Source organism: Dermochelys coriacea, chromosome 6, assembly GCF_009764565.3.
Source record: "Dermochelys coriacea isolate rDerCor1 chromosome 6, rDerCor1.pri.v4, whole genome shotgun sequence".
Taxonomy (NCBI): domain Eukaryota; kingdom Metazoa; phylum Chordata; order Testudines; family Dermochelyidae; genus Dermochelys; species Dermochelys coriacea.
Window position 1 is genome coordinate 118207736 of NC_050073.1, and position 27751 is coordinate 118235486.

At 45.7% G+C, this 27751-nt stretch overlaps 1 protein-coding gene and 1 long non-coding RNA gene across 6 annotated transcripts in view; both read left to right on the top strand.

Moving 5' to 3' along the window:
* Positions 1-314: 314 nt before the first annotated feature.
* ARMH4 (armadillo like helical domain containing 4) overlaps positions 315-27751 on the top strand; it is a 114030-nt gene continuing 86593 nt past the window's right edge. The window contains exons 1-5 of one of the 5 annotated variants that reach the window (XR_006282083.1): positions 447-524; positions 10611-12060; positions 15150-15395; positions 17364-17594; positions 19683-19707. Coding sequence is in view for 4 of the 5 variants with exons in the window: in XM_038407088.1 (XP_038263016.1) it covers positions 10668-12060; positions 15150-15395; positions 17394-17638 (1884 nt within the window). In the remaining variant the exon portion in view is untranslated. Of the gene's footprint in view, positions 525-10610; positions 12061-15149; positions 15396-17363; positions 17805-19682; positions 19708-27751 lie in introns of those variants that run through there. The other 4 variants (XM_038407084.2, XM_043516588.1, XM_038407085.2 and 1 more) reach the window with 4 other exon arrangements.
* On the top strand, positions 19721-20698 carry LOC122460642. Its single transcript, XR_006282084.1, has 3 exons — positions 19721-20027; positions 20224-20432; positions 20511-20698. It is a non-coding gene; the product is annotated as an uncharacterized LOC122460642 (long non-coding RNA).

Genomic DNA, 27751 nt, shown 5'->3' on the forward strand with positions numbered 1-27751 from the left:
CCACCCAGCTGGTTCCCAAAAGCTCCCTTCTTCAGACTCTGTGCAGCGTGTCCGGGGGAGGAGATCTCCCTGAATTGTCCCCGCACCCGCGGTTACACCAGCGACCCCTCCGTGCAGCAGGGGCCAGCCCGCCCCTAACCCGCGCCCCCGAGCGACTCCCCAGCGCGCGCAGCCCCGGAACCGCCGGCGAGTTGGCACGTGTTGGGGGGCCCCGGCGGCTGGTGCTGCCGCTTCAGCCAGGCCATGGCCGCCCTGCGCAGCGGGAGCCGGGGGACCAGGCACCGGCGGGGGCCGCCGCCGCCGCCTCCCGGGAAGGGGAGGGCCGCCAGCAGGCGGCTCCGCTGGGCACCGCCGTGCAGGGGCGTGCCCGGCCTCTGCCTCCTGCCCAATCCTGGAGCGGGGACGGACGCCTCATGAATAATAAATAGCGCCGGGCTCCCCCCCCCCGCTTCTCCTCCCCGCCGCCGGCGGCGGGATGCTGAGCGCTGGCGCGGGGCGCGGCCGAAGGGACGCGCGGGGCTCAGGTGAGAGGCGGGCAGGGGGCAGCCCGCTGCAGCGGGGCTGGGAATCGCAGGGGCTGGGGGCGCGGTGGGAGCTCTGCCCCGGGGGGCGATGGTTGACAGGCTCCCTAGAGCCCAGATGCCGTGATCCGGCGCAAGGAAGCGGGCCCGGGCGGCCGTGCGATGCCCGGCGGCGGCGGAGCGCTGCGGAGCCTCCTTTGTGTTCCATGCAGGCTGCTGCCTCTGGCCTCCTTTTGTGGGGGTGGGTGTGTGCGGGGGGGGGGGCTCCTCTCTTCCGCCTCCCCTCCCCGCTTCTCACGGGCACAGCGAGTTCCCAGCACCAGCCAGCGCTTTGCTGTCGCCCCTTTCTCCTCTTTGATCCCCTGGCCCCTGAAACTGCCCGTGGAATGGGCTTCAGGCAGAGCTCTCTGATCCTTTGACTTGTAGACGAGGATGCTCTGGCGTGGCTACACTAGGCTGGCGGCTGGTGCCCCCTTCCCTCTGCCACTGCCCAGGGAAACAAGGCTATTGTTCGGAATGGCCACTAATCAGAGACCTGGCTAGGGGTGTGGGGAGTGGGGAACCTCCCTGCTTCCTCCTTAGCCTGTTATTGTGTGTAGATGCTGACTGAATGTCTAGGGCTTGTAATGAGCCCAGTGCCAGGGATTAGCGGGGAGGGGAGGGGAAGGAGTTGGCACTTGGAGACTGTCAGGATAGTTTTTATTTTTGCATCCTTCTTGCCCACCTTGGAGCTGCTGTCCTCAGTGCAGATTGTCGGCTGTCACCGCATGCTAGGCCTGTCACTCACCGTGAACACAGCTGTTGGATTACCCTGCATTGTCATCTCAGTTACATTTTATGCTCCCTTTGCGGGCGGGATTTTGCACAGCAGCAGACGTGGGGGAGAGAGAATGCTGGGAAAAGAAATGGACACGGCTGGTCTTTTCCTTTGTTCCCCTCATTGTTGTGTTGCCAGAGGTGTTTGTGTTTCTAAAAATGCTTTCCCCTCAGAGCCCAGTTTCTCCTTTAGCAGGAGTGAAATCACAATCCTGTGTTTATAACATCACAGTCTGTTGCTCTGGAAATAACTATGGGATCACCAAAGCATTATTATGGGGTAGATTCTGCAACTTGGCTGTTTGGGTACAAAACCATGAAGAGCACGGATTACTGCTGCAAAAGCATTTTTAAAAAGGATGGAAAGTATTAGTTCTGGTGACTGACTCACTGTATGTCCTTGGGGATGGTATGTAACCTCTGTGTTTTGCAGTTTCCCTAACAGTTTAATAGATATAATAATATTCACCTAATTTACAGCAAGTTCTGAAAATGAGCTAGTTCTTGTACAGTACATTGAAAATGTAAAATTCTATATAAGTGCTAAATATTAATAATATACAATCCTATTCTGCCATGCACCGATACCAGGTACTGTTTCCTGAGGCAGATTTGTCTCTAAGACCACCACAGGGTCAAGTAAGATAAGAATATAGACTGTGAGGAGGAAACCCTTTGTTTCAACACAAACGGCTTCTGTAATTTGCAGAGATGAGTTGAGAAACGTACTTTGTTTTTGTAAAACCAGAGGTGGGTTGGATCTAGATTCTAATTTTATCTGAATTTATAATGGTCCAGGATGGTTGTCGGATAAAAGTTCCAGTTTTTACTGCTCATTAGTAAGGAAAACAATAAAAAAGTACCAAGGAAGCAGATTTGTTTTACGTGGCAGGTAAGTTTTTATGATTGATAGATTTCCTCAGCATGAAACAAGGTGGTAGCAAGTCCAAAACAACAACTGATATTTTGCTAGCTGTCTCCAGCCAGCCTGCCCACCCTCTATCTCAGCTGTAATTTAACACGTCTCTGCTCATGCTTTCCCCATACCTTCTCCTCCCTCCTCTGATCACTTGAAAGAAAATGAACATAGAGGAAACTCATCAGTTCAATTGTAGTATGGTGTGAGCATCAACATGAAAGGTGTAGAAAGCAAATGGAGATGTTGAGCTTTTTATTAGCATGGTCAAACTTAGGTTATCCTGCTCATTATCAGTCATGCAGTCAAGCAATGGTGGGACTGGCCTCTGTATGAGTAGTAGCATGGGGTGCCCTGCATGGTTGCATGTGTCAGATGAGGTGGTATGCTTTTTAATTTGTGTATGTAGCACCTAGATATCAGTGACAGTTTGGACAGAGCTGTTAAGAGCCAATATATGAAGGAACTTGGCTTAAAGAGAACAGGTCTAGCATCCGCGTGAGAGAGCTCATCAGTTGACAGGGATCATGTTAGGAGAGTAAACCAGGACCTGCATGCATAGGGAGGTGTGTGTGCTGGAGAGACTCAGGGGTGCTGGAACAATTTTTATAGCGGGGGTGCTGTTGATAGATACTATGGTAGCCAAGCATTTGGTGTTTATTACTACTTCAAGCCAGGGGATGCAGCAGCACCTCTAGTTCCAGCACCCTTGGAAAGACTCCGAAAAGCAGAGTGATCAGAATGATGACTCTGAAATGAAGAAAGAGAGTATCCCTGAAGCAGAGAGCACATAGCTGTTAGAATGAAGCTTCAAGAAGAGGTGTGGAAGTTGCCCTGCATATTTGTCCATCTATCTGTATATAGATATACAGAGATAACTAAGGATTTGTATAGATAAATATCTAAACATCATATGTAGTCACTGACAAAACAAGATAATATTACTGTTTGAGAATGATACCATATGAGACATACTGTGCTGTTTTCCTTTTATTTTTCCATTTCTTTTAAAAAGACAAAAACTGCAATAAAATATACATTTAAAAACCGCAAATGACCCTAGGAAATATGAGAAGGGAGGGTTGAGATGTCTCTGGCCTGGACCATTGTAGTGCAGATAGATGACGGATATGGAGGTTCTGTTTTGCTTGGTCTTTCGTCCTTTTTAGGGCAGATGCCTGCATAGAAGTGGTAAATAAAGGAGTTTGTTTCTTGGAAAACTAAAGACATTTTGGCTTCTCAATGAATCATGTTTGATGCCATAGTGAATTTATCCATAGGGAAGCAGTAGATTGCATATGAGTGGCAGAATGATAGTCTTGTTCCACCCTCTTGCTGAATCTGATGGGCACGTTTGTTATTGGCTCCTTTTTTCACATCTGTTTTATTCCTTGGAATCTGGCTGGAAGCTGTCAGCTGTGAGAGCAGGCCAGATAGTTCTAGCTGGTTGAGGTTTGTTTATCTGAACTAACTGGGAATGAAAGGTGTTCAGAGTGTGCTGTATTGGAAAACTGAATTGGCAATAATTTAGCATGAGGAGAAATACAGGCATTTGTCCATAAAAAATATGGCAAGAGTTAGAATTCTGTAATGTCAGACCACTGATATGTATAATCCCTTGTCTTTTGTGTCCATCATAGTGGGTAAAGCCTTGGGGGCAATGTGCATTAGCACTCCAGTGTTATGGAATTTGATTGCTGGCAATGACTCTACTGTGTGTTTTGCACATATTTTCGTATTTATATTGAGGAGTTCCAGAGTTTTTCTCATATTCTTTTTACCAGTCAGCAGATGAATCACCCTGTTGACCATTCAACTGGGCAAAGCTGGTATAATCAAGCTTGCACTCAGAGATGTGGAGAGCTGTGTACCACAAAGGACATCCAGTGATTTGTCTGAAGCTGATGACTTGTTAATCCTCTTGTGCTTTTTCTACATGACACATGCAGTCCCTTCAGTAACTTCAGAGCACAAGCGTAATCTTGCGACATGGAAGATGGACCATCAGGGCAATTGTGTTTATTCAGGTGTCTAAAAGCTTGATGCTCATCCCCTGTCAGAATGTTTGCAATTGGAAAATATGGTCAGAACTTACCAAAGGCCAGAAAATAGCAGAAAGGACAGTTTTCTGTGGAAACTGCATCAGTTGAGATATTTAAAATTGGACTGGACAAAGTGCTATAAAATATATTGTAGGGAACAATTACATAATAGCAGGGGATAAGCTTTGATCCCCTAATAGGTCTTTTCTGTCATTAGCTTCTGTGATTCTCTGACAGCTATTTGCTGTTTATTGCACACATCCACCAGCTCTTTGGCTAGGCAGTGGGTGACTTTCCTGAATGGGGAAGTCATCTGTGATCTTCACTCCCCACCTGCCATCCCCAGCCCTGCTGTGTGAAAGTAACTGTTGTATTAGAGGGAAGGGACTTTCTCAAAGCTGAATTTCAATATAAAATAAGAACTTCCTCACAATGGTAACTCAGAACCTGCCATCACTCTTAAACAAAAAAATTGACTCTTCACGTATTGAGATTCACTTATGAGGAAAAAAAAATCCATTTTAGTCAGCTGTGATAATTGCCTTCACACCACAGGACTGGTGCTGTAGCCTGCCTCAGAGAAAGCCTAATCAACACTGTTCTTAAAACAGTGCCGCAGCTGGTGGCCTGTTTACACGAGAGCTCCTGACATGGCTTACACTTTCCAGTTTAGTGACTCACCCAAGGCTAGAGATAAAGTCAGTTTCAGGAGCAGAACTCTGGAGTTCCTGGCTTCTAGTTGTACTCCCAGATCACTAGAGCACAAATCTCCGTCAGCTCACTTCCCTTGCTATGATCAGCCCCTTCCTGCTTCCTTCCCTTTTTCTTCCAGCCCAACTGATATAAACCTTTCATTTTACACTGCCCCACTGCCTCCAAGAGTGATTTCTCTGTTATGATGGTCCACCAGTGCCTCTTCAAAGAGAAGAGCTGGGTTTTCCCTCCAGACTAACTGTTGCTCAGCAATCCTGGAGAAGTTGCTGGGACTGTTTTAACCCCCTGATTCCTGTATGATGAAACGACAGCAGTGACTCCATAGTCGAGGCTGTAACTAGCTTTCCACAAGGAGCCTGATTTTGATTCCTCCTCTAAATTCCTTTCTCCTGGAAGGTGTCAGCCTAAAGGGGATATTTTTGGCAAGACTTGAGGACATTCAAAGTGTTTGTGGGACTTGGAAAAATTCTTGTAGTCTGTTCTTCTACCCTGTGAACAAAAAGCCTTTACTTTAGTCCAGTTATGGGGATGTGGTTAGGTCCTAATCAACAATGCAAACTTTAACGAAGTTGTGCATGGGTCCCCTGACTCAACATGTTTGTAGGATAGATAGACCCTATAACAGCCAGAAAAGAGAATGGATATGTGCAAATAGGTCCATGGCACAGTGCAGCACAAACAATGAACTGCTTTGCAGTTGATTACTAGTTAAAACCTGAATTGGCTTTGCTTTAAGCTTTCCACTGTTAATTTATTTAATACATTACATTATTTTATTTAAGAGGATAGCCACAGGGATACTTGTAATGCTTCTTAGATGCAAAATCCAATCCAGCCTTTTTTTTTTTTTTTAAGCTAAGTCAGGCCTTAAGCTTTGCTTAATCTTCTTTGAAATGGGTCCTTGCTATCATTAATAAATTCTTAGGCCCCCATCCTGCAATGAGCTCTGTGCTACTATGCCTGCAACAGAGCCCTGTTCAAGTCAAGAGATCTAAGTTAAATTCCTGGCTGTCACAGACTTCATGTGTGACTTGGGCACGTCAGACTCTCTGAGTGTCTGTTCCCATTTGTAAAGTGGTGATGATAATGTCTTCTACCCTTTGTCTGCCTTGTCTGTTGAGATTGTAAGCTTTTTCAGGTGAGGGGCACTGTCTCTCACTGTGTATGTACTGTATCTAGCACAACAAGCCTCTGATCTCAGTTGGGAACTCTATGTACTTTTGTAATGCAAATTATGATAATACTAAACAAGCACTGCATATCAACCAGTTACGTGCTATTAGTGCTGGTAGTGGAAAGGGGGAACAGAAAAAAAAACCCCACTTCACTTTAATACTCCCACTTACTGGGAGTGGACTACAGGGGATGGATCCACTCAATGATTGCGGGTTCTGTTCATTCCCTCTGAAGCACGGGCATTGGCCACTGTCGGAAGACAGGATACTGGGCTAGATGGATAATTGGTCTGACCTAGTATGGCCGTTCTTATGTTCTTAAGTAAATAAATTAAGAATTTTAAAAGTTTCTGTAAAAATAATATAATTAATTTGAGGGACACAGATTAAAAGATGTATATTAAACCTACCCCACACCTTCCCTTACCTGTTTTACAAAGAGTGCATTAGGCTATGTCTACACTGCGAGCTAGGGGTGTGATTCTCCTGCTTGTAGAAACATATTTGTGCAAGCTAGCGTGAGTACAAATAGCAGGGTAGCTGTGGTAGCATGGGTAGCAGCAGGAGAGGCGTAGCTGAGCTATGCTGAGTACATGCTCTCCACGGGTTGGTACTCAGTACAGCTCAAGCTGTGCCTTCGCCATGGCTACCGGTGCTATTTATACTCGCACTAACTTGATGAGAGCTAGCATGAGTGTGTGTCCATGAGCAGGGAATCCCATCCCTTGCTCATAGTGTAGACGTAGGTTGAGAGGGTTAAATTTGAAAAACAATTTACAAATCTAATTTACTTTTTGCTATTGTAGTATATTCGCTTTCTGAATTTCTTGCAGGGAGCACACTGAAAATGCCTTTGCAATTGGTTTCTAGTCAATTTCATCTCCGGGTTCTCTTGCATTAATGCAAAGCTACAAAAATTGAGTTTCAAGCACTCTAAGGGAAGGTTTGTTTGATTTTTTCCCCCCCCCCCCCAAATTATTTCCATTGACCTTTTTTATAGTCCGTAGAAATATTTCTATATCTTATTTATGTGTTTATTTACAAATGCTGCATTTTGAGACAAATTTCCTTTTAAAAATCTTTTGAAAGGACTGTTCCACGATCTCCAAGTAATCTTAACTGGCAAGCCATGGGGCGAATGAGGTGAAAATAACCTGTATTCATGCAGAAAGGCAGACACCTGCCATTAGGCATTATTGATTTTTTAATTTACACAATATACTTTGGTGCATCTTTTAGTCATTGGAAAACACTAAGGGATTAGATTGCTAGATTAGCGATTAGATTACAACATTCTCAGGCCTCAGATTTTGAACAGGGAAGGTGTTTTGCCATCCAGACAGTGAGGAAAGGTGGAGGATGGGAAAAGAGAAGTGAGGATTCAGCAGGGTTGTCAATTCTTGTGATTTTTTTTTTTTTATTACAGGCCTCATGATATTTGATGTTTCACTTAAAGCACTAGCTCCTGAGTCATGTGAATATGTAAGAACCTCAACAAAGTTGTGTAATTAAAATAAAAAAGTTTCTAGCCCTCATGTGTGCAAAGAAAAGCTTGAAAATGTGATGTGAGTGCACCATAGAGGCTTAAAAAACCAGAAGGCAAATAAAAAGATCTCCAAATGTGTTATTAAAAACGCTCTCATGAATTGTAAGGCAATCTCATGATTTTTGGATGTTGGGGGTTGGCAATACTGGGGATTGTGGTATCCTTTCTAAAATTAAAAATGCATGCTTCAGAATACTGTAAGATCTGTAAGGTTACTCTTGTATAGTTGTCAGCACTGGCTTTCAAGGAATGTTTTAGACCTTAGAATCATTTCAGTTTCCTTGATTGTTTTAAACGTCCTTATAGGAGTGTGGGTGGGAGGAAGGGAGAGGCGTGTGTTTTATGGTGGTGGATGTAGGTGATGTAAAGTGAAGAAGGCGATCATGGTTCTATATTGCAAAGATAGACTGAGAATTTAACTAGTAATTTCCTGGCTTTTTAATGGTTGTGTTAGTGGTCTGTGCACTTAAGAATCCTTAACTAGTTTTTAACTAGTTTTTTTTACTTTTCCCTTTGGTGGAGTATGAGTAATGTTACATATTTGTCTTGTGGTAGCATCTATCAACCCTAGTCATGGCTCTATTATACTGTACACAAAAATACTAAACAAAAATATAGTCCATGCCCCTAAGAGCTTAACAAGTGATGATACACGATAGATGGATGCAACAACGGAGAGAGGAGGGAACATAAGGTAACAGTCCAATCTAGTATAATAATCAGCTATCTCAGCACCGCCACCAACTGCCCTAGCCATTTGATATACACATGTACAAGTGTGTCTGTGTTTTTAATATATAAAACCACAAAATACTATGTTAAGAACATTATTAAGGTTGTAAAGTCAATCACTCAAAAGTTAGGAAATGCAAGAGCTAGGGCTGTCTGTGCAATCTTCATGCAGCCCCCTTGGATGTATGCATGATGATAATTACATGACTATATAGTATTTTTTCCACAGGACCCCAGCCTTCTTGCTTATCCAGTCACAGCCTCCCCTCCACCCATCTCCTACTTGCAGACTCCTTGCCCCGCCAGTTCCACTTTCTCTCCCTGCCCACTTCCAGTCCAAGTATCACCAGACTCCTTTTCCCAATCTACTCTTCTCCTTACTCTGAGGCTGCCTCTTGTCCCCTTTGCATTTGAATCAGGCACCTTTCTCTTCTGTGTTCCCTGGATGCCAGCAGAGGCTCATTGAGAACTCAGGAGAGAGAGGTTCCCTACTGTCTGTTCCAGTCCCTGGCCCCATCCTGGCCTGGAGCCAGTGGTGCAGGAACAAAGGATGTTGGGGTTGCTGCCTCACCCCCTGGCTTGAAGTGGTATTAACAGACACAAAATACCTGGTTTCCATCATCAGCATCCCCACTATAAAATTTTTTCCAGCAACCCTGCCTGGATCACCCTTTACAGGGGAAGTTCAGCTTTGTCCAGGACCAGCTCTAGGCACCAGCAAAGCAAGCACGTGCTTGGGGCGGCACAATTCCAGGGGCAGCATTCTGGCCATCCTTTTTTGGCTTGGGCAGTTGCGGTCTCGGAGCTTGGGGCAGCAAATTTTTTGCTTGGGGTGGTAAAAAACCTAGAGCTGGCCCTGGTTTTGCCCCTGTAGCCCCAAGTTGGAGGGATCATGCTTACTCAGTCTATGGGGATGTCCCACCATGTACAGTCTGGTCAACTGTAGGAGCTGAGAGAGGCTAGCGTGCTCAGTGAGGACCGAGTCTTTAGAGATTTTTAACAGCTAAAATATGAGGAGACTCTACTGAGCTTATACAAATTGCAATTTTTTTTTCAAAGGCTTATAGCTTGGCCAAATTAGGGTGGATTTTTACGGGGCCAGCAAAAGGCACATCCCTGACACAGAGGCCAATTCCTGCTCTATTTCACGTTCCTGATCCAAAGCCTTAGAGTGCTAGAGTTTCTCAAAGAAAAAGCCAACAGAATGTTTTTAACATGGGGAAAACAATGCATTTTTCCATCATTGTCAGAAACAGCAGAACCATTTTGGCTGAAATTTTCCCAAAACATTCATCTTGAGGCAGACACCTGGCATGTCAAATGTCAGCCCAAATGGTTAAAGTTTGGCAAAGTTATAAGTGACTGAATACAGGTCTGATAAAGGGAAGTGTCTGGCAACCTTCAAAATAGGCGGAACTACCTGCTCTGCCTATTGTGTATATATAAAATATCTATATTTCAATAGGTCATATTGGGATTACTCTTCTATCACACAGCATGGTGGGCATGTGTATACATACATAGACATGTGGCCTGATAGTCTGCAGGAAATTTTGTAACCAAATATCCAGAGTATATTTCACCACTGTATCCTGTTTCTGGGAGAACAATGATACTTAGCACTGAGGTAGCATTTTATATCTTCAAAGTGGTTGTAATACATTAAGGCCTGATCAAGCAAAGCACGTAAGTATGTGCCTAATTTTAAGCATGGGAACAGTTCCACTGAAGTACGTGGGGTTACCGACATGCTTAATATTACACACATACTTGCGTCCTTTGCTGGATCAGAGCCCAATTGGTTAATCTTCATCATACCCTGCAAGATAGGTATATATTGTATGCTGAGTGTGTCAGTGTCAAAACTGCTGAGAACTCTGGAGTATATGTCTCTAGGTACTAGAGCACACAGGAATAAAATGAAACCCAGAATGCAGCAGGAATGAGTGAAATAGGCCGTTTTTATAGCAGGGATGGAAAAAAAGTAGTGTCTGTTCCTGACTGGCATCCTCACCACAAATTACCTTAGAGACTATTAACCTGTCCCATTGTCAAGGTGACCCACTTACCTGCATTTATCTTAATTTAATATGTTAATTTGAAGCATGTAAAAGTGACTCATTTGTATATTGTGTTTTCTTTTCCTAGGACTCATTTTCTGAAAGGATCAACTCTGCACACTTCTGTGCACATCTTTCTTCCGATATGAGCAGATCAATAGGATTTCACATTTGCATGGTCACATGCAGCATCTTGCTCAGCTCCACCAGCCTGCAATGTCTAACCTTTCAGAAACCGGAGAAAGACACAGTACAGGTCCAACAAACTGCATTGGCAGGGAATGGGCTAGAAGACAAAAGGATGAGAATGCAAAACTTGGAAAATAACTTAGGCCCTTCTGAGCAATCAACCAGTGTTGCTGTCTCAGAAGAGCCATCTGGAGTGTCATCAGAGCCATCTGGGACTTCATTAAACAAGATCTTCACTGCTAAAGGAGAAATGCAACACGCAAGTCTTAGTGATAATCTTTTCATAGGCAGTAAGAGCCTCGATGTTTATCCCCCTACAGTGTCAATGGTTGTGGCAGATGAAAGTGAGTTCAGTCCCACTAGACCAAGCAAAGAATCGAGTGAAAATGGGCTATTGAAGGCCATGCTAACTACAGCACTGACTACTCTCAATCCGGACATTGAGGCTGATGTGCTCAGTAGTACTGTGTTCAAGACGACAGTAGGGGGTAGCACAGAGGCAGGACATAGTTTTATTAGTGACCTGGATAATCACTTTTTTAGGATGGATGCTATAGAAGAAGGGAAGAAGGCAGATGGTAGTTCTGAGCTTTCAGCTACACCCCATCTTAGTAATGAAGAATTGCCCACTCTGCATCGCAGAACCCCAAACTTAGAAGTGGTGAGTGACTACCCCACAAGCCCTTTACTTTTGGCTCATCAAACAGCTGATTCTGAGCCTGGAACACTGGGGCCAAATGTAGGGAGCCCTTTGCAGTTGACAGATGCCCGTGCCTCTGTCCTCACTGCGAAACAGACATTTGTATCCACTGATGCCTCCCTACATTTGGAAACAAAAACAGACAGCAGGCAAGGAAGCTTAGGAGTGGCAGCTAATGCTGTCACAGGTGCTCCAGCTGTCTCTGTACTGAGTGATGATTGGGATGATACAAAATTAGGAACTATAAATCAGGTAAGAGGCTCAAAGCATGAGGAGAAAAAACAGAACAATGTGGTAGCGGAACCTCCTTGGGCAACAGGAGGAGAGGATGATGAAGATGTGAAAAGAGGCATGCCTTTTACAGCTTCTGCACGTGCAACAACCATGAAACTAGAAAAAAACGTGTACTCTGGGCCAGCACAGGTGTCAATGCAGGGGGAGATGATGCCAACAGTTTCCGCTGGCCAAACTTCTGTTTATCTCACACGTCCCTTGGCAGAAGCTGAAGTGACTGCTTTAAACACAAAGGAAAATACAGAACCAGTCACAATGGATGATAGGAAAAGTGTCTCCTTGTCATGGCCAGAGGCTGTTACTATGACAGACACAAAATCAAATATCTTCCTTACCCTGGGAAATTCATTAAAAGGTAACTTGCCTACCCACATCGAAATAAAAACCTACGCTTGCCTTCCAACCTGAGTATTGGGAGAAGCACCTTTGTTATTCATATGTCTCCTTAAAATCGAAGAACTAAGGTGAATAAAGATGGCTTTGATTTATAGCTAGAGGCTATCCTGCATCTGCAGTATAAATGTTTAAAGGGCTGCTGTTATACATTTTTGTGCCTGCTATAGCTATGAGTAACAGCTAAGATTGCTAGAAATGAATGAAATGACTAAATATACTTTTTCTGTGCATTTTGAGTTTTTGACAGCACCTCGTGTATAAGCATAGAATTGTAGAACTGAAAGGGAGGTCATCTAGTCCAATCCCCTGCAGTCATGGCAGGGCTAAGCATTATCTAAACCATTCCTGACAGGTGTGTCTGACCTGCTCTTAAAAATCTCCAATGACAGAGATTCCACAACCTCCCTAGGCAATTTATTCCAGTGCTGAACCACCCTGACAGTTAGGAAGTTTTTCATAATGTTTAACCAATTTCACTTTTTTGTTGATGATCAGTTCAAACCTCCCACACTGAGGTGAGATCACTGTCATGCACTGAGCTGATATGTTTGCTCTACCTCATGCCCTGGGGAGAAAATGTTTACCAGTAACAGAAGCAGCAAAGCTGAAGCAGATAGACACATGGGGGTTAAGGCTGAGCCCGAGTGTCTGATGAACTTGCTCTCTATATAACCATCACGGGGAGAGGAGAAAGAAAAAAGAAACTGTTTGTTTTAAAGAGACTTTTAAAAATTTCTGTGCAGAGGACACCATTTATATACTATCAAAAATTTGGCAGGGGGGGGTGTTAGTAAAAAATTCAAGTTGACACTATTCCTTTTGTGTGTGTGTGTGTGCGCGTATTCCTGCATTCACTGTTCCATAAGGTAGGAACTTCAGAGCTCCTACTGGGACCATTCAGTCTATGGGCCAAATTCAGACCTGGTGTAAGCAAGTGCAACTCCAGTTGGTTTCCAGGGTAGTACCTGTCTTTAAATTGTGGGATGGCTGTAAACTTAAACTCAAGTGCTGGGGGTGTGAACACAGTGAACCATCTTCAAGCAGGTACATCTGTTCCTGTAGTGAGTTTTAGCTGTAGCCTGTGACTTTGGAGAATCTGAATGCTCAGTCCAATGTTTCCATTGGAACAGCAAGAGCAGGTAACGGAGGGCCTGGAGCCACTGATGTTGTCTTAGATGATGTGGGAATGGAAGAGTTGTTGACCTTCAGCCTCTTCGTCCTGGAGCAATTGCTGCTGCTCAAGAAGTTGCAGACAGCTCAGAATTCTGTGATCTGGCTCAGATTCATTGGCAGTTTGTGAGCTTGCAGAGAGCTCCAGGCTCTGGTTATAGGTTAGAATTGAGTCACATTGGGAAAACTGTATGGGCAAGGTATGCACAGAGGTAGTCTATGCCTTCCCTGGCTCTGTGCACAGCAGTTCCTCACAGCTGTAGTATTTATATTCAAGAGGAACTAGACAGAACAACCAATGTGCCACTGACGTGGAAGAGTATTTTAAACCATACAAAACTGAAAATGAGAAAGAAAACAGATTTCTTCCATGAGACAGTGCAACAGTGCTTTTTCATGCAATGAACAGTGGATGCTGCTGCTATTATTTGTTGTTATTATTATTTTATTTCTTAGTATTACCGTAGTGCCTAGGAACCCTAGTCATGAGGTAGAACCACATTGTGCTGAGTCCTTCCTACCTCAAGAGGTGCAAAAAACCTCTACACCCTACTCTGTGCCTGGAAAACAAAACAAAGACAATTTTTTTGTTTTTGTTCTGCTTTTATAGAGTTTGTTAATCCATTACATTTAAGGCTAAGATTTTGTCTTGCATATTTTTAGTAAAAGTCACCAACAGGTCACGGGCAATAAAGAAAAATTCCCAGGAGCCTGTGACCTGACCATGACTGTTTCTAAAAATGTGTGACAAAATGGGGAGCTGTGGAGGCCCCACCTGCACGCACACCAGCTGCAGGGGCCCTGGCTCTGAGCTCAGAAGGCCCCTACCACCTGTGGGGGCTCGGAGCTTCAGGGTCCCCTGCTGCCCGTGGCTAGGAGATCCAGGGGCCCCTGCTACCTGTAGCAGCTGGGAGCAGCGGGGTGCCCCCCCATGCCCACAGCAGCTTGGAACTGTGAGGGGGTCCAGCTAGCGGTGGTTGCCAGGAGCTGCAGGGTCCCCCCCGCTGCAGCTCAGCACTCCAGGGTGCCCTTGCCACCTGCAGCAGCCGGGATCTGTAGGGGACCCGCCACTGGCAGCAGCTCAGGGCTCCTGGTGGCCTCACCACCTGCTGCTCGGGAGCTGTAGGGTATCCCCATTGCCCACAGTGGCCGGGAGCTGCAGTGTACCTGCGCTGCCTCTGACAGCTTGGAGCTCCTGGGTCCCAGCTGCCTGCCCTGCAATTCCCAGCTGCTGCTGGCAGTGGGGCCCCTGGGGAGGTCTGAGCCACTGTGGGCTGAAGTCACGGAGGTCTCTAGAAGTCAAGAATTCTGTGAGTTCTGCGACCTCCATGACAAAATCGTAGACTTCATTATGTTGTACAGTCACTGTGAATTATTGCACTAAACTGGATCCTTTTGTTTATTGCTCTGTGGATTATCTCAAATAATAGTTAGTAATGTGTAAAAATAATACCTGTGGTGATGTGTTTTTTGAAGGTACTTCTTCCAGAACTGGGGGGGTTATACATTTTTGAAAGCTGATTATTGATTTTTTTTTACTAATCACTTAGGGCCTGATTCTGCCAACCTCATTCACACTGAAGAGCGCTTTAGGTTCCAGTCCGGCTCTGAGTGCCTCACATAGCTCATTGCAGGCTCATGGCCTTATTTAGTTATTAGATGCATTTATCTGAAGGGCCCTCCATGTGGAGTAAGGGTTGCAGAATTGGACCCTTATAGGATAGGGGGGAAAAAAACCCCGTTAGTTGCTCCCATTCAGTATTTCCTTTACCTCTTCCTTTTTGCTTTAAATTTCTTAACTTTTTTGGATAGACAATTAACATACAAGAAGTCAGTGATAATTTTCAAAATCAAAGCTGAAAAACGTTACTGCCATAGGTGTTACTCAAGAGACGATGACAGCCAGTCAAGAAACTGATGCCACCTTGCCAGTCATGACACCAGCATATTGTGCTGTACACGAGACCACAAGTGACACAAGCGTGACAGAGGAAGAAAGCAAGGGGGCAACCCTGAAACCGACTGTTTCTAATGTAGCCCAGCTGTCGAAAAAGTCAGAACACTCAGCCACTGTCTCCTTTACTGCCACCCATTTGTCTGTTGCAAAAACCCTAGATGCCGAAGGTAGGGTTTTCTGCTCTCATTTTTCTACAAGCTTTACTTTTTTCTTTAAGATAAATAATCTTACTGGTTTTGTTGTTCCTGTGCCAGAAACAACTTTAATTCAGATGCCTCCTGCTGCACATTATCAGTTCACTATTTTCATTGCAAAACAAGCTTGCCCTGCTTGACTATTTGTGGTGTATTCTCCTCCTCTCCATGGATTGGTTCTGTTCTGGGGTCCTGGCTACCCTACAAAAATCGCAATGTTTGTGTAACCTGGCTATGGCCAAACTATGTTGTAACATATTTTTGTCTTGCCACTGTGACTGGGGAAAAAAACCTGTTTGAAATCATATTGGAGAACCAGGTTTTAACCTTGGTAGATACCTAGACTAAAACCTGGTTCTCTAACATAACTGATTTTTCTTCTCACAAGCAAGAATCAACCATCCTATAACATGCTTTAGCCACAGCTAGGTTTAAATATGGTGATTTGGGAGGGGGCAGAATGACATCAGAAACTTCAGCTAGAGCAGAAGGTGGCTGCTGGCTTTGGTGAGTGAGAGTTCAGGGAGCACCCTATCCTTGTGCTCCTCCCTGGTTGCCAGTTCATTTCAGAGGCATTGGCTTTAGTCTTCCAGTCCCTAAGTGGTTTGTGTCCTTGCTTCTCTAGCCACCACTCCTCTTATATGTGTCAGGGGATGCAGGCCTCTTGGCAGCGTTATGGGCAAGGAAATCAAAGGCAGCTGAGTTGGAGTTCATGGGAGTCAGATGTGTCAGATTATTTCTACCCCTAATGCAGCCACACAGGGGCCCAGAGGGTTGTAAGAACTGCCCATGTCTTCTGTGTTAGTGCTGCCTCAGTAGTGGCTCTGGGTGCAGGGGGAAGAGCAAGGACTCCGCTCCTGACAATCTCACCCACAAACTAATGACTGGGGAAGGATGGAGAGTGAGCAGGGATGTGCCTCTCACCTGCCCTAGCGCAGCTGGGAGCTCTTCCTTGGACAATACGACTACAGTCTCCCCTTCCTTGGGACTGAGCCAAAGGGATGTGAGACTAATTACTAGCCTTTTGTTGTGGGGAATTAATGAAAGATCTTTCTTTGGCAGGCATTTGATGGGATTTTCTTTACTGTATCTGCTTGGTTTCCTGGTAGACCTTCTAAAGCCTTTAGGGCTTGATTCTGGCTCCCGCAGAAGCATGCTCTGGGGGGTGGTATAGAGCTGCAGGAGGACTTCTTGCTACCTTAACCAGAATTCCTCCTGGCATCAGCCAGGGAGTGCACACCCACTGCATCAGAAACTCCGTCACCCTTGCAAAGAGCATGGTCTAGGTTCCCCTTCAGACCAAGCTAGTACTGCAAAACTAACTAAAAATCCAGCCAAGGCATAAATACAATAGAAACCACTTAAAATGAAACACCACCAATGGCAAATCTAGCCTGGGAGTCTCCTTTTGCTTTGGTGTTCTACAGTGTGAAAACTGCCGTTTGGGTCAGAGTGAGGTTGTTCGGTTGGAAAAAAGTCTCCTTTCTTAAAAAAAAAATTTCTTTCTAAGAGTTCCACTGTAATTAATTTGATGCTAGAGTTTAATTATAAGTTCATCATCCCTAATATTTTATCTGGGCAATAAACATTTAGATCTGTCTCCTGGTTCGTAACTTGATTTGTGCTTCTGAAGTGCTCTGATCTTGTCTCAGTGTAGTGACTGGCATCCCCAGAAGCAACATAAAGTAAAACTAACGGAAGGCTTGTTACAGGAGATCTGCCACACTCAGAGAGCTGTCCCTTGGGGAATACTGGTTTCATTCATTGCACCATCGTACAGAGAGAGCTTTGTGCATAAATGATAACGGAATTTAATAATTCCTTTTTGTTTAAAGTTAAGCCTCCCTTTAAGAATGAATTCTTCAATAATTACTGGTACTAATGCAGCAGGGTTGGTCTGCAATAATTATCGTGGTGGGTATTTATGCTTCCTGTTTTCAGTCGTCTTAACAGACCTGGTCACTGTCTCAGATGAGGAAGCAGTCACTGCTCTTCCCGAACCCTCCGAGACCCTCGCTGGAATGAGAATGCAAGTGGAGGAGCTGACCAGCAGAACTGCGACCCTGGCAACTCCAGCTTTGATGGCATCTTCTGTAAGGAGAACTGTCGTTCCATCTGTGAGGTGGATTAGCGCAGCTGTCACCTATGGATTGGACCGGTTGGAGTCGGAAGGTACACATGCTCTGAAGGCTAGCATGCAGGCTGGTTTGGTGTGAGATGGTGCACCTGGGTTAGGATGTGCTACTTGATTTTTCTTCACTTTTGTAATTTTGACTGGGAGACAGATCTATGTACATTTCTTACCGGTGCAAATAAGGAGAAACAGGAAAATATGTCCCCCTTTCACAGGGACACAATGAACAATAAACACTGTGCATCATGCCTCTGAGCATAATTATTGATTTGGATAGAACTGTATGCTGAAGAAACTTGAGGTGGAGGAACATTCCACTAAATCCCAGTAGCACTTGTTATTGGTAATGATAACCAATGGTACAAAGGCTCATTCTGGTGCCTCTGTCTCGCACGAACACAATGACCATGAAAATGTATTTAAAGCTATATTCAAGCAATTTGAGACACCCCCCCCCCCCATATTGAAACCCAGTGTCTTCCACAAAGATGCTGTTAACACTCCTGAACAGTGTAAGGGGAAAGAGACCATCTTGAGCGCTGGGTGCCTCGCAGTTCAGGGAGAGGGCGGCATTTTAAAAGATCCATTTCGGTGCAACGAGAAACTAGTTAAATCTTGAAGAGCGAGTGCTGTCCTTCAGTGCTTAATTTGCAATGAAAGGGGCTCAAGCAATTTTTTTACTTTCATAACTGGTGCGGCAAGCCCAGAGGTGCCAGGGTTATGAACTGCCGAGCCTAGAGATGCTGGGGCTCAGCCCTGGCACAAATGGACTGCTGCCCTTCTTCTGAGCCCACCCCTTATGATCGCCTCCACAACTGCTCACCCTCACCCCCTTCCATGGCATCCATTCTACCAGCCACTCCCACCCCTCTGCTGCTCTCCATCCTCCCTTTTTGATTCCTTGATCTCTGCCTTTCCTCTACCCTCACTCCCTTGGCTCCCCTCTCCCACTGTTTGGAATGCCTCACGTAATCCCAGGCCTGTATCTAACCTCCCCTTTGCTATCTCTGCTCTTGCTGTGCTGAGCTCTTCCAGATGAAACATTGTGACTGTGCCATCTTTGTCCCTTCAGCTCTGATTAAGTCCCCGGACCTCTCCTGGAACCTCCCTCCCTGTCTCTCATTCTTGATCCAGGATCTTGCCTCTTTACTTTAAAGACAGGACTGACACCATTCAGGAGGCTTGTACCATTCCCCTCTCCAGGCTGTTCTCCTTCACTCCAGTCTCCCACATCTCCTTCCTTTCGTCTCCTTCAGCCCTCTTCCTTCCCATGTTCTACGCTATCATGATCCATCCCTTCCCTTGACCTTCTTCCCAACCCCCAGTTTTCAAGCGTGTTTTTGTTTTCCCTACTACCATCCCACCTCCCATCTCCTGTTTACCTCCAAGGGAATCTGGCCTGTTCTTTTGGCAATACAAAGTGTAGAGTGGGGGGGGGAGTGGAACTTAGGAAAAAGAACAGGGGTTTGGGGGAAGGTTAAGGGGTGGAGTATTTAGGGGAAAGTGAGTGGGTTTAGAATAGGCAGGGTGTGGTTAGGGGATGAAGGTTCAAAGTGGATCTGGAATGACTCATTTCCAGACTCTTTAAAAGTTGGGGGTCTCTTGAAGTTGTAGCATTTTTGTCCTGTGGGAGGGTGTTTAACTGCACTTGGATCCTTCACTCTGTCTGTACAGGGATAAATGAGCCTGTTTTCTGCTGTAAGAGAAACCCTTTCTATTGGGCTCCCGCCTGTTCCCTTTAAACAACCCGAGACCTGTCTGTTATAACTGAATGAGGTACTAAGGTCCTGAAATGCATTCATTCCAACTACAGATACACCCTTTTCTCTGCAAGAAAAAAAAAAGTTAAAGGAAAAGGACCCCCCAGCCATCCTCCAGTCAGTAGGCTGCCTCATGCAAGGTCATCTGGGGCTCCATCCTGCAACATGCTGAGCATGCTAGTTAGTGGCTGCGCACCTTACAGTGTCATTGAAGTCAATGGGAGTTGAGGATGCTTAGCACTTTGCAGAATTGAGCGACAGAAGCAGAGGCTGGGCTTTGCCCTGTGTCCAGTGGAGGAGACCAAACTACAGACAAGCAGCACGTTAATATAAAAAACAGGCAGTTTAAAAATAAACTGCATACAGATGGCGATGGAGGGGAGAGGCTGAAGTGCTATGAATCATAGCACAGCGTGACAGTGTCAGGGATGTTAATGGCCTTTTTAAAACTCAGCCCTGTTTTCAAGGCAACGAATGAATTTGTTGACCTCCGGCATGCCATTATCTCATTTCTCAGGACTCTGCTGGGCTGGAGGGAGAGTCAGTTGGGTTTTAACTGTAGACATTGGACCAGCTTGTATTTTCGTAAATGTGGTGCAGGTGCCTAGTGCAATGGTTAAGTGGCACATTAAATAATTCTGTGAGATACCAAAAGCTGTGGTATGGCTGTGAGTTCACAAGCATAGGAGTCAGGAAATTTCCACCTATGAGGTGTTTCAGAGTAGCAGCCGTGTTAGTCTGTATTCGCAAAAAGAAAAGGAGTACTTGTGGCACCTTAGAGACTAACAAATTTATTAGAGCATAAGCTTTCGTGAGCTACAGCTCTGTAGCTCACGAAAGCTTATGCTCTAATAAATTTGTTAGTCTCTAAGGTGCCACAAGTACTCCTTTTCTTTTCACCTATGAGATGTAATCCCTGGCTTCCTTAGAGTCAGTGGTAAAATGTCCATTGACTTCCAAGGGGGCTGGATTTCATCCCGATTCTCACAGCAAGTAAGGCATGTTTTGCTTTGCTGTGGGTCAGATCCTGCTTTGCTCGCCCACACCAGGAATCCCACTGATGTCACTAGGACTAGCCGTGTTAATAAGGGGAGTAGGATTTCATCTAATAAATTTGTTAGTCTCTAAGGTGCCACCAGTACTCCTTTTCTTTTTGCGAATACAGACTAACACGGCTGCTACTCTGAAATCTAGTATATGGTATGGGCCTGAACTTGCACCCATTGGAATTAATGAGAGTTTTGTCCCTAACTTCACTGGGACCCTGTATATGCAACTTCACTGAGTTATAGCCAGTATGGGAAGCATAACGTTGAATATCTTGATGTTTATGCAAAATCAGAGCCCTAGCAGTGAATTAATGGCTTCTGTTTAGTTTCCTTGCTCTGAAAAGAAAATGCCAGTGTCAGGTATGGGACTGTGCACTATCGAGCACACAGCTGAACAATGTTTTTTTTTCTAAATTTTCTTTTTGCTGAGTGAGCTACAAACTCCACTACATTTTTGTCTGTCGGCAAGCTGAAACTTTCTTTTTTTTTTTTTTTTTTTTTGGAAGTCTTTTTACACTGTATTGGATTGAAGAGAATAAGGTATTTTTAAAGTGACATTTCAGTAATACACATACAGATGGAACACACAGGCATATATCACAGTGGGTTGAGGACCTATTAGCTTTCAAGAGTTTGAGTTAACAACCAAACCAAGTTAGAAACCCAGGATAGCAGGAGCTCCTGCCTCTCCCGGCATGATCACTCTGGTCATTCAACTGGCTCAGTCTTCTACACATTTTTCCAAAAAAAATTTGTCTCTGAGCTGTGATTAAGCAGGAGAAATTTCTCCCCAAAAGACCATTTAATTTGAGAGAGAGGAGCGTATACATTAATGAAAAGCAGAGACTTGCAGTGAAATTGCTGAGCCCTGGCTATAATGGGCTAAAATCTGCTCCCTTACAGCCTTGCAATCTCATTAAAAATTTAAGTGAGGTCACAGAGGTGTAAATAGGAAGGGAGTTTGGCCCAGTGTGGTGAACTAGCTCCATCCAGGTTTTGAGAAGTCAGAAAAAATGGGCAAAATCCAAATGACAAAATTCATTTAGCTTCTTCACAATGGCCTTGTCTGTCTTGAATGCTCTGTTAGCACCTTGATGGTACATGAGAGAGCTGGAGTGCCGGGGTCAACCAGAGAGCGCTCTCCCATCAGTGTAGCGGGGTTTAAGCCCTGCTCAGATGGCAACGGGCCTATGCCTGTTAGTGACCTGCATGGCAGCTGCTTGAAGTGCCTGGAGGAATCCCATATAAAAGAGAAATGTCGCATCTGTAAAAACTTTCATCCCAGGATACAGAAAGAACGTGACATTCTCTTGAGGGCCCTCCTCATGGAGGCTGCTCTTCTCCCAGCGCTTCAATTTCGGTGTGTAGTGCACATCCGGCACTGGGTTCTTCCCGGCACTGGTCCCCTTCGTTGGTGCCCAAGAAGAGGGACCTGGCTCTGAGCAAGCCGGATCAAGGGGCATTGGACAAAGGACCCTGCTCGAGCCGCCTGCCCACACCGGAGCTGCAAGGGGGCTCTGCCCCGGGTGTTATACTTAGAAAATGAAAACCAACAGGCTCTTATTTATGGGATAAGGCAATATGCCATATTTATCGTGAATACAGAAAGAATTAAAGTAAGCAATCAGTTATATCTATAAAAAGAAAAGGAGTACCCGTGGCACCTTAGAGACTAACAAATTTATTAGAGCATAAGCTTTCGTGAGCTACAGCTCACTTCATCGGATGCATTTGGTGGAAAAAGCAGAGGAGAGATTTATATATATACACACACACACACACACACACAGAGAACATGAAACAATGGGTTTATCATACACACTGTAAGGAGAGTGATCACTTAAGATAAGCCATCACCAGCAGCGGGGGGGGGGGGGGGAGAAAGGAGGAAAACCTTTCATGGTGACAAGCAAGGTAGGCTAATTCCAGCAGTTAACAAGAATATCAGAGGAACAGTGGGGGTGGGGGTGGGAGGGAGAAATACCATGGGGAAATAGTTTTACTTTGTGTAATGACTCATCCATTCCCAGTCTCTATTCAAGCCTAAGTTAATTGTATCCAGTTTGCAAATTAATTCCAATTCAGCAGTCTCTCGTTGGAGTCTGGTTTTGAAGCTTTTTTGTTGAAGTATAGCCACTCTTAGGTCTGTGATCGAGTGACCAGAGAGATTGAAGTGTTCTCCAACTGGTTTTTGAATGTTATAATTCTTGATGTCTGATTTGTGTCCATTCATTCTTTTACGTAGAGACTGTCCAGTTTGGCCAATGTACATGGCAGAGGGGCATTGCTGGCACATGATGGCATATATCACATTGGTAGATGCGCAGGTGAACGAGCCTCTGATAGTGTGGCTGATGTGATTAGGCCCTATGATGGTATCCCCTGAATAGATATGTGGACAGAGTTGGCAACGGGCTTTGTTGCAAGGATAGGTTCCTGGGTTAGTGGTTCTGTTGTGTGGTGTGTGGTTGCTGGTGAGTATTTGCTTCAGATTGGGGGACTGTCTGTAAGCAAGGACTGGTCTGTCTCCCAAGATCTGAGAGAGCGATGGCTCGTCCTTCAGGATAGGTTGTAGATCCTTGATGATGCGTTGGAGAGGTTTTAGTTGGGGACTGAAGGTGATGGCTAGTGGCGTTCTGTTATTTTCTTTGTTGGGCCTGTCCTGTAGTAGGTCTACAGCCAAGCGCTACGATATAACCGCATTTGCTCCAACCCCTCAGACAGAGACAAACACCTACAAGATCTCTATCATGCATTCCTACAACTACAATACCCACCTGCTGAAGTGAAGAAACAGATTGACAGAGCCAGAAGAGTACCCAGAAGTCACCTACTACAGGTGACCCCCCCCCCCCCCCCCCCCGCTGCTGGTGATGGCTTATCTTAAGTGATCACTCTCCTTACAGTGTGTATGATAAACCCATTGTTTCATGTTCTCTGTGTGTGTGTGTGTGTGTGTGTGTGTGTGTGTGTATATAAATCTCTCCTCTGCTTTTTCCACCAAATGCATCCGATGAAGTGAGCTGTAGCTCACGAAAGCTTATGCTCTAATAAATTTGTTAGTCTCTAAGGTGCCACGGGTACGCCTTTTCTTTTTGCGAATACAGACTAACACGGCTGCTACTCTGAAACCAGTTATATCTATAACATTCCATTCTCTCACACATTCATTCACTCATACACACAGAGTTCTGCAAGGTTGTTATAGTTACCAGCCTGGAGGTGGCTCATGCCAAGTCACTGGCCAGGTGGCCTGGACACAAGGATGGAGCCAAGTCTTGTCAGATGTGCATCTGATGCTCCTGGAGGGTGGTTGCAGAATCAAACTCAAAGTTCTCAGTTTTTAGATTGTCTTTCCTTCTCATTCAAATCCATAGGGTTTGCTTTGTTATGCTGTTTTTACGTTTGAAGCGATAATCAATCACAGTTCTTATATTTGAAATGATAGTCCGTCATACAGATGGCACAGCAGTGATGGCTTGTTATCTTGTTCAGTTTTTGGCCCCTCCGTTTTTGGGGTAGTTTGCGGTGGATTGCCCTATGGGGTCATCAGGTTTTCTTCATCCTGCGCATTCTTTGGCTGGATGTTCCTGGGTAGTTATTAATTATTAGGCTGGCGCTTCAACCTTTTATTACTTATTCAAACATTTAAACATACATTTACAATCACACCCTATTTCACTTAACATAACTATTCTTAAATCATTGAGGCATGACAGACTCCAATGAATCTATCCATGCCATTGATTACACATGAAAAGAAAACAAGCAAGATAGGAATATAAAAGTGGAGGAACAACAAATCTTGTTCTTGATTTCAGAAAAACATTTGTAACGTTGTTATCTTATCACTTCTAGGACAAACTCTTTGTCTCTGAATGGTTTTCTACAATTAGCACAGACCTTGAAAACTAACAAACTCAGCAGGCTAAGAGAACAGGCTGAGACACATTTCTTTCTAATAATACAAGCCAAATCCGGGGTCTGTACTGGACCATATTTTCCTGAAAATAATTAATGTATGAATTATTACTTCTAATCCAACACGAGGAGTACCACCCCTAAGGGACCCACCACCAACTCCGGAGATAGGTAGGGGACCCAGGCTGATGACACAATCAACACCCTCTCAGCTCCCAGTGCCCAGAGAGCAACGAGTGCTCCCGCCATCCAGCTAAAACTCCCCACAAGGGCAAGCCGCTACAGGTCACCGGTGCTGCATTCCTGGTCACCGGGCCTCCCAGAAGGCGAGCGAATGCCACTGGTCTCTGGAGCCAAGACAGAGCCCTGTGTCGCCCCTCCATTGGTCTCCTCGTCAGCCCAGGTTGCTGATTCGCCGCTACAGGTCACCGGTGCTACATTCCTGGTCTCCGCCCTCACGCCAGGGCTCGCCTAGAGAGAGAAGCCAATCATCTCACAGTTGGCACTGGTCGTCTTTGCGCCAATGGTCACTGTCACTAAGGCCTTGGTGATGCTCCCCAGCTCAGTGCCGCTCCCCTACTCCTGGCACCGGTTGGATATTCCAGGAACCAGTCACCCGCAGCGATGGTTAGCCACCAGATCCGGGCCTCAACTGCCCCACCCTGGTTTCTGGAGGAAGAGGACTTCTCCAGCACGGTGGGACAGAGGGGAGGGTTCAGTCCCTCGCCTAGACAGCAGCGTGACTTGGCTCCGGATGGTGCATCCACTGTGGTGATGCCAACCTGGCACCAAGGCCAGTGGCCGACACAATGGCCCTTTTGGAATACCTGGGGCGTACCTGTTATGCTGATGTCCCAGTCCTACCAGTCCTTGGTTGCCGCATCGGATAAACCTGTCAGCACCGGCGGCACTAATGGCACTGGGCTTGGTTTAGGAGGCACCGGTGGGCACTGCAGTGGAGGAGCAGGTGCCCACCCCGAGACCCCCTTCCCCTGCAGGGGAAGATGCCCTGGGCCCTCCCCCTGTAGTCCAGTCATCCTCGTCCTCTCTGGACAAGGCAGTGGTGGGGCCCCCCTGGGCTAGTCCACCAGATGACTTCAGAGATCATCAAGCACTGCTTCTCCGGGTGGCCACCAACTTGGACCTCAAGGCGGAGGAAATGGAGGCGCAATCGGATACGCTATTCAGTGTGCTTTCTGCATCCACCCCCGCTTGTGACGCACTCCTGGTACACAAAGGGGTCCTGAGTATTGCCAAGACCATCTGGCAAGCCCTGTCCTCCATCCTGCCCAATTCCAAGAGGGCAGAAAAGAAGTATTTCGTTGGTCATATCGGCGGCCAGCAAAAAGGACAAGCAGGGGCCAGCCAGTTCCACCCCCAAAAATGAGGCTGGACCTTTTTGGAGGCAAGATTTATTCCACAGCCAGTCTCCAGTTCAGGGTGGCAAACCACCAGGCCTTTTTGAGGCACTATAATTTTAACTTGTAGGACTCCCTCCTTAAGTTTAAGGACTCCATGTCCCAGGTGGCGGCTCAAGAGTTCGGGGCTCTGGGGGAGGAAGGTACTGCGGCAGCTCGGTGCTCCCTGCAGATGGCCTGCGAAGTGGCTAATTCGGCTGCCAGGGTGGTAGCCTTGGTGGTGGTCATGAGGTGTAGTTCCTGGCTCCAGACCACCGGCCTGTCCCAGGAGATGCAGGCCTCTATTCAGGACCTCCCATTTGACAGGGTTTGGCTGTTCTCCAACCAGACAGACACAAGGCTACCTAAGGTACACTCGGGCCACCCTCTGCTCATTGCGGATGCATATGCCTCAATCTGCACGGCAGCCATGCTGACCACCCCCACCGCCAAGGCAGCGGCAGCCTCGGCAGGGACCTGCAAGGAGAAGGGACACTGGGTTTTAGCCATTGCTGGCTTTCATCCTCCCACTCACCAGTGCAACCTGGCCTGGCGAAACACCGCAGGGGCCAGAAGCACTCGTTTTGAGGGCGCTCTTGAGAGCGATGCACCAGTCACCTCCAAGGATCTGCCCCACGTTTTCCTCAACCATCTCCGTCCCTTCCATTTGGCCTGGTTGAGGTCACCTCGGACCGTTGGGTGTTGGACATCGTGTCATGAAGCTACACCCTCCAGTTTTCCAGTAACTTTATAAACACTAATAATATACATAGTTGGACAGTTTCAGCAGATCATGACCTTTCATATACCTTACATGACATGCTTTGTATGAAATATCACTGCCATATATGAATGATGAATATGGGGTTATAGGGTGCCATTCTGAGATACCTGTGTCACAGGTAGCAACTTGGGTGCTGCCCTATAATTCTTTTTTTAAAATTATATTAATTTAAATTCCTGATTTGGGCAAATGAATTTTTCTTCTTCTAATAAAAGAACCTTACTGCTCAGGGTAGAACAAGACATTTCTCCTCTGCTATAAATCTGACAAACGGCTGTTTCTTAAAACTTCTGGATAACGAGAATGTTAGTGAATTGTAATGGCAAAGTTCTGAATACTGAAATCTTCTCCCATCAAGGTTTTCTTGAAATAAAAATAAGGGCCAAATTTATCCTGATGTAACCTGACTGGCGTCAATGAAGTTACAACAAGGATCCATTAAGTGGTCCTTCCCCTTTCACTCATTCCCAGCTTCTGGCAAACAGAGGCTAGCGACACCATTCCTGCCCATCCTGACTAATAGCCATTGACGGACCTATCGTTGTTACTATCCCTTGTCTGTCAGGTACCCGTTTCTCACTAGGAATTCTCCCCATGACTGCTGCTGCATCCCACACAGTCAGAAGATCTCTAGCTGCAGAAGATGCCCTCAACCTCAATCCACCTTTGGTGGATTTTTCCACCAAATGCATCTGATGAAGTGAGCTGTAGCTCACGAAAGCTTATGCTCAAATTTGTTAGTCTCTAAGGTGCCACAAGTACTCCTTTTCTTTTTGCGAATACAGACTAACATAGCTGCTACTCTGAAACCTCAACCTTAGTATCCTCTCCAAGGTGATAAGGCAAACAGATGAGAGGTGACCCCTCATTTATATGGTACCCTCAAGGATAACCCCATCCTGGCAGCACCATTTGAGGTTCCCTCTAGCCCTCAGTCACTCGCTCTTCACCCGCCTCCTCCTCTGGGGATGGATGTGGGGCAAGGATTGGCTACAGAAGGTGTACCAAGGATCCTTTTTTCAGTGCCTTCTATCTCATTTCTGTCTTTTTCAACATGGTCACAGTGGGGAGGTGGGAAACCTGACACAGTGCCTAGCACAGTGGGTTCTTGGTCCTTTGACTAGGACTTCTAAGAAATGCTGTCATTACAACTACTACTAATAATTAATAACAATTCAGGTTTGCTTCTGTCTGGAATCTGCCTGATTTTTGTAATGACCTAAAATCCATGGGAATAATAAGGAAAGTGGATGATGCCAAAGTAAGAAACTTGAGGGAATGTTA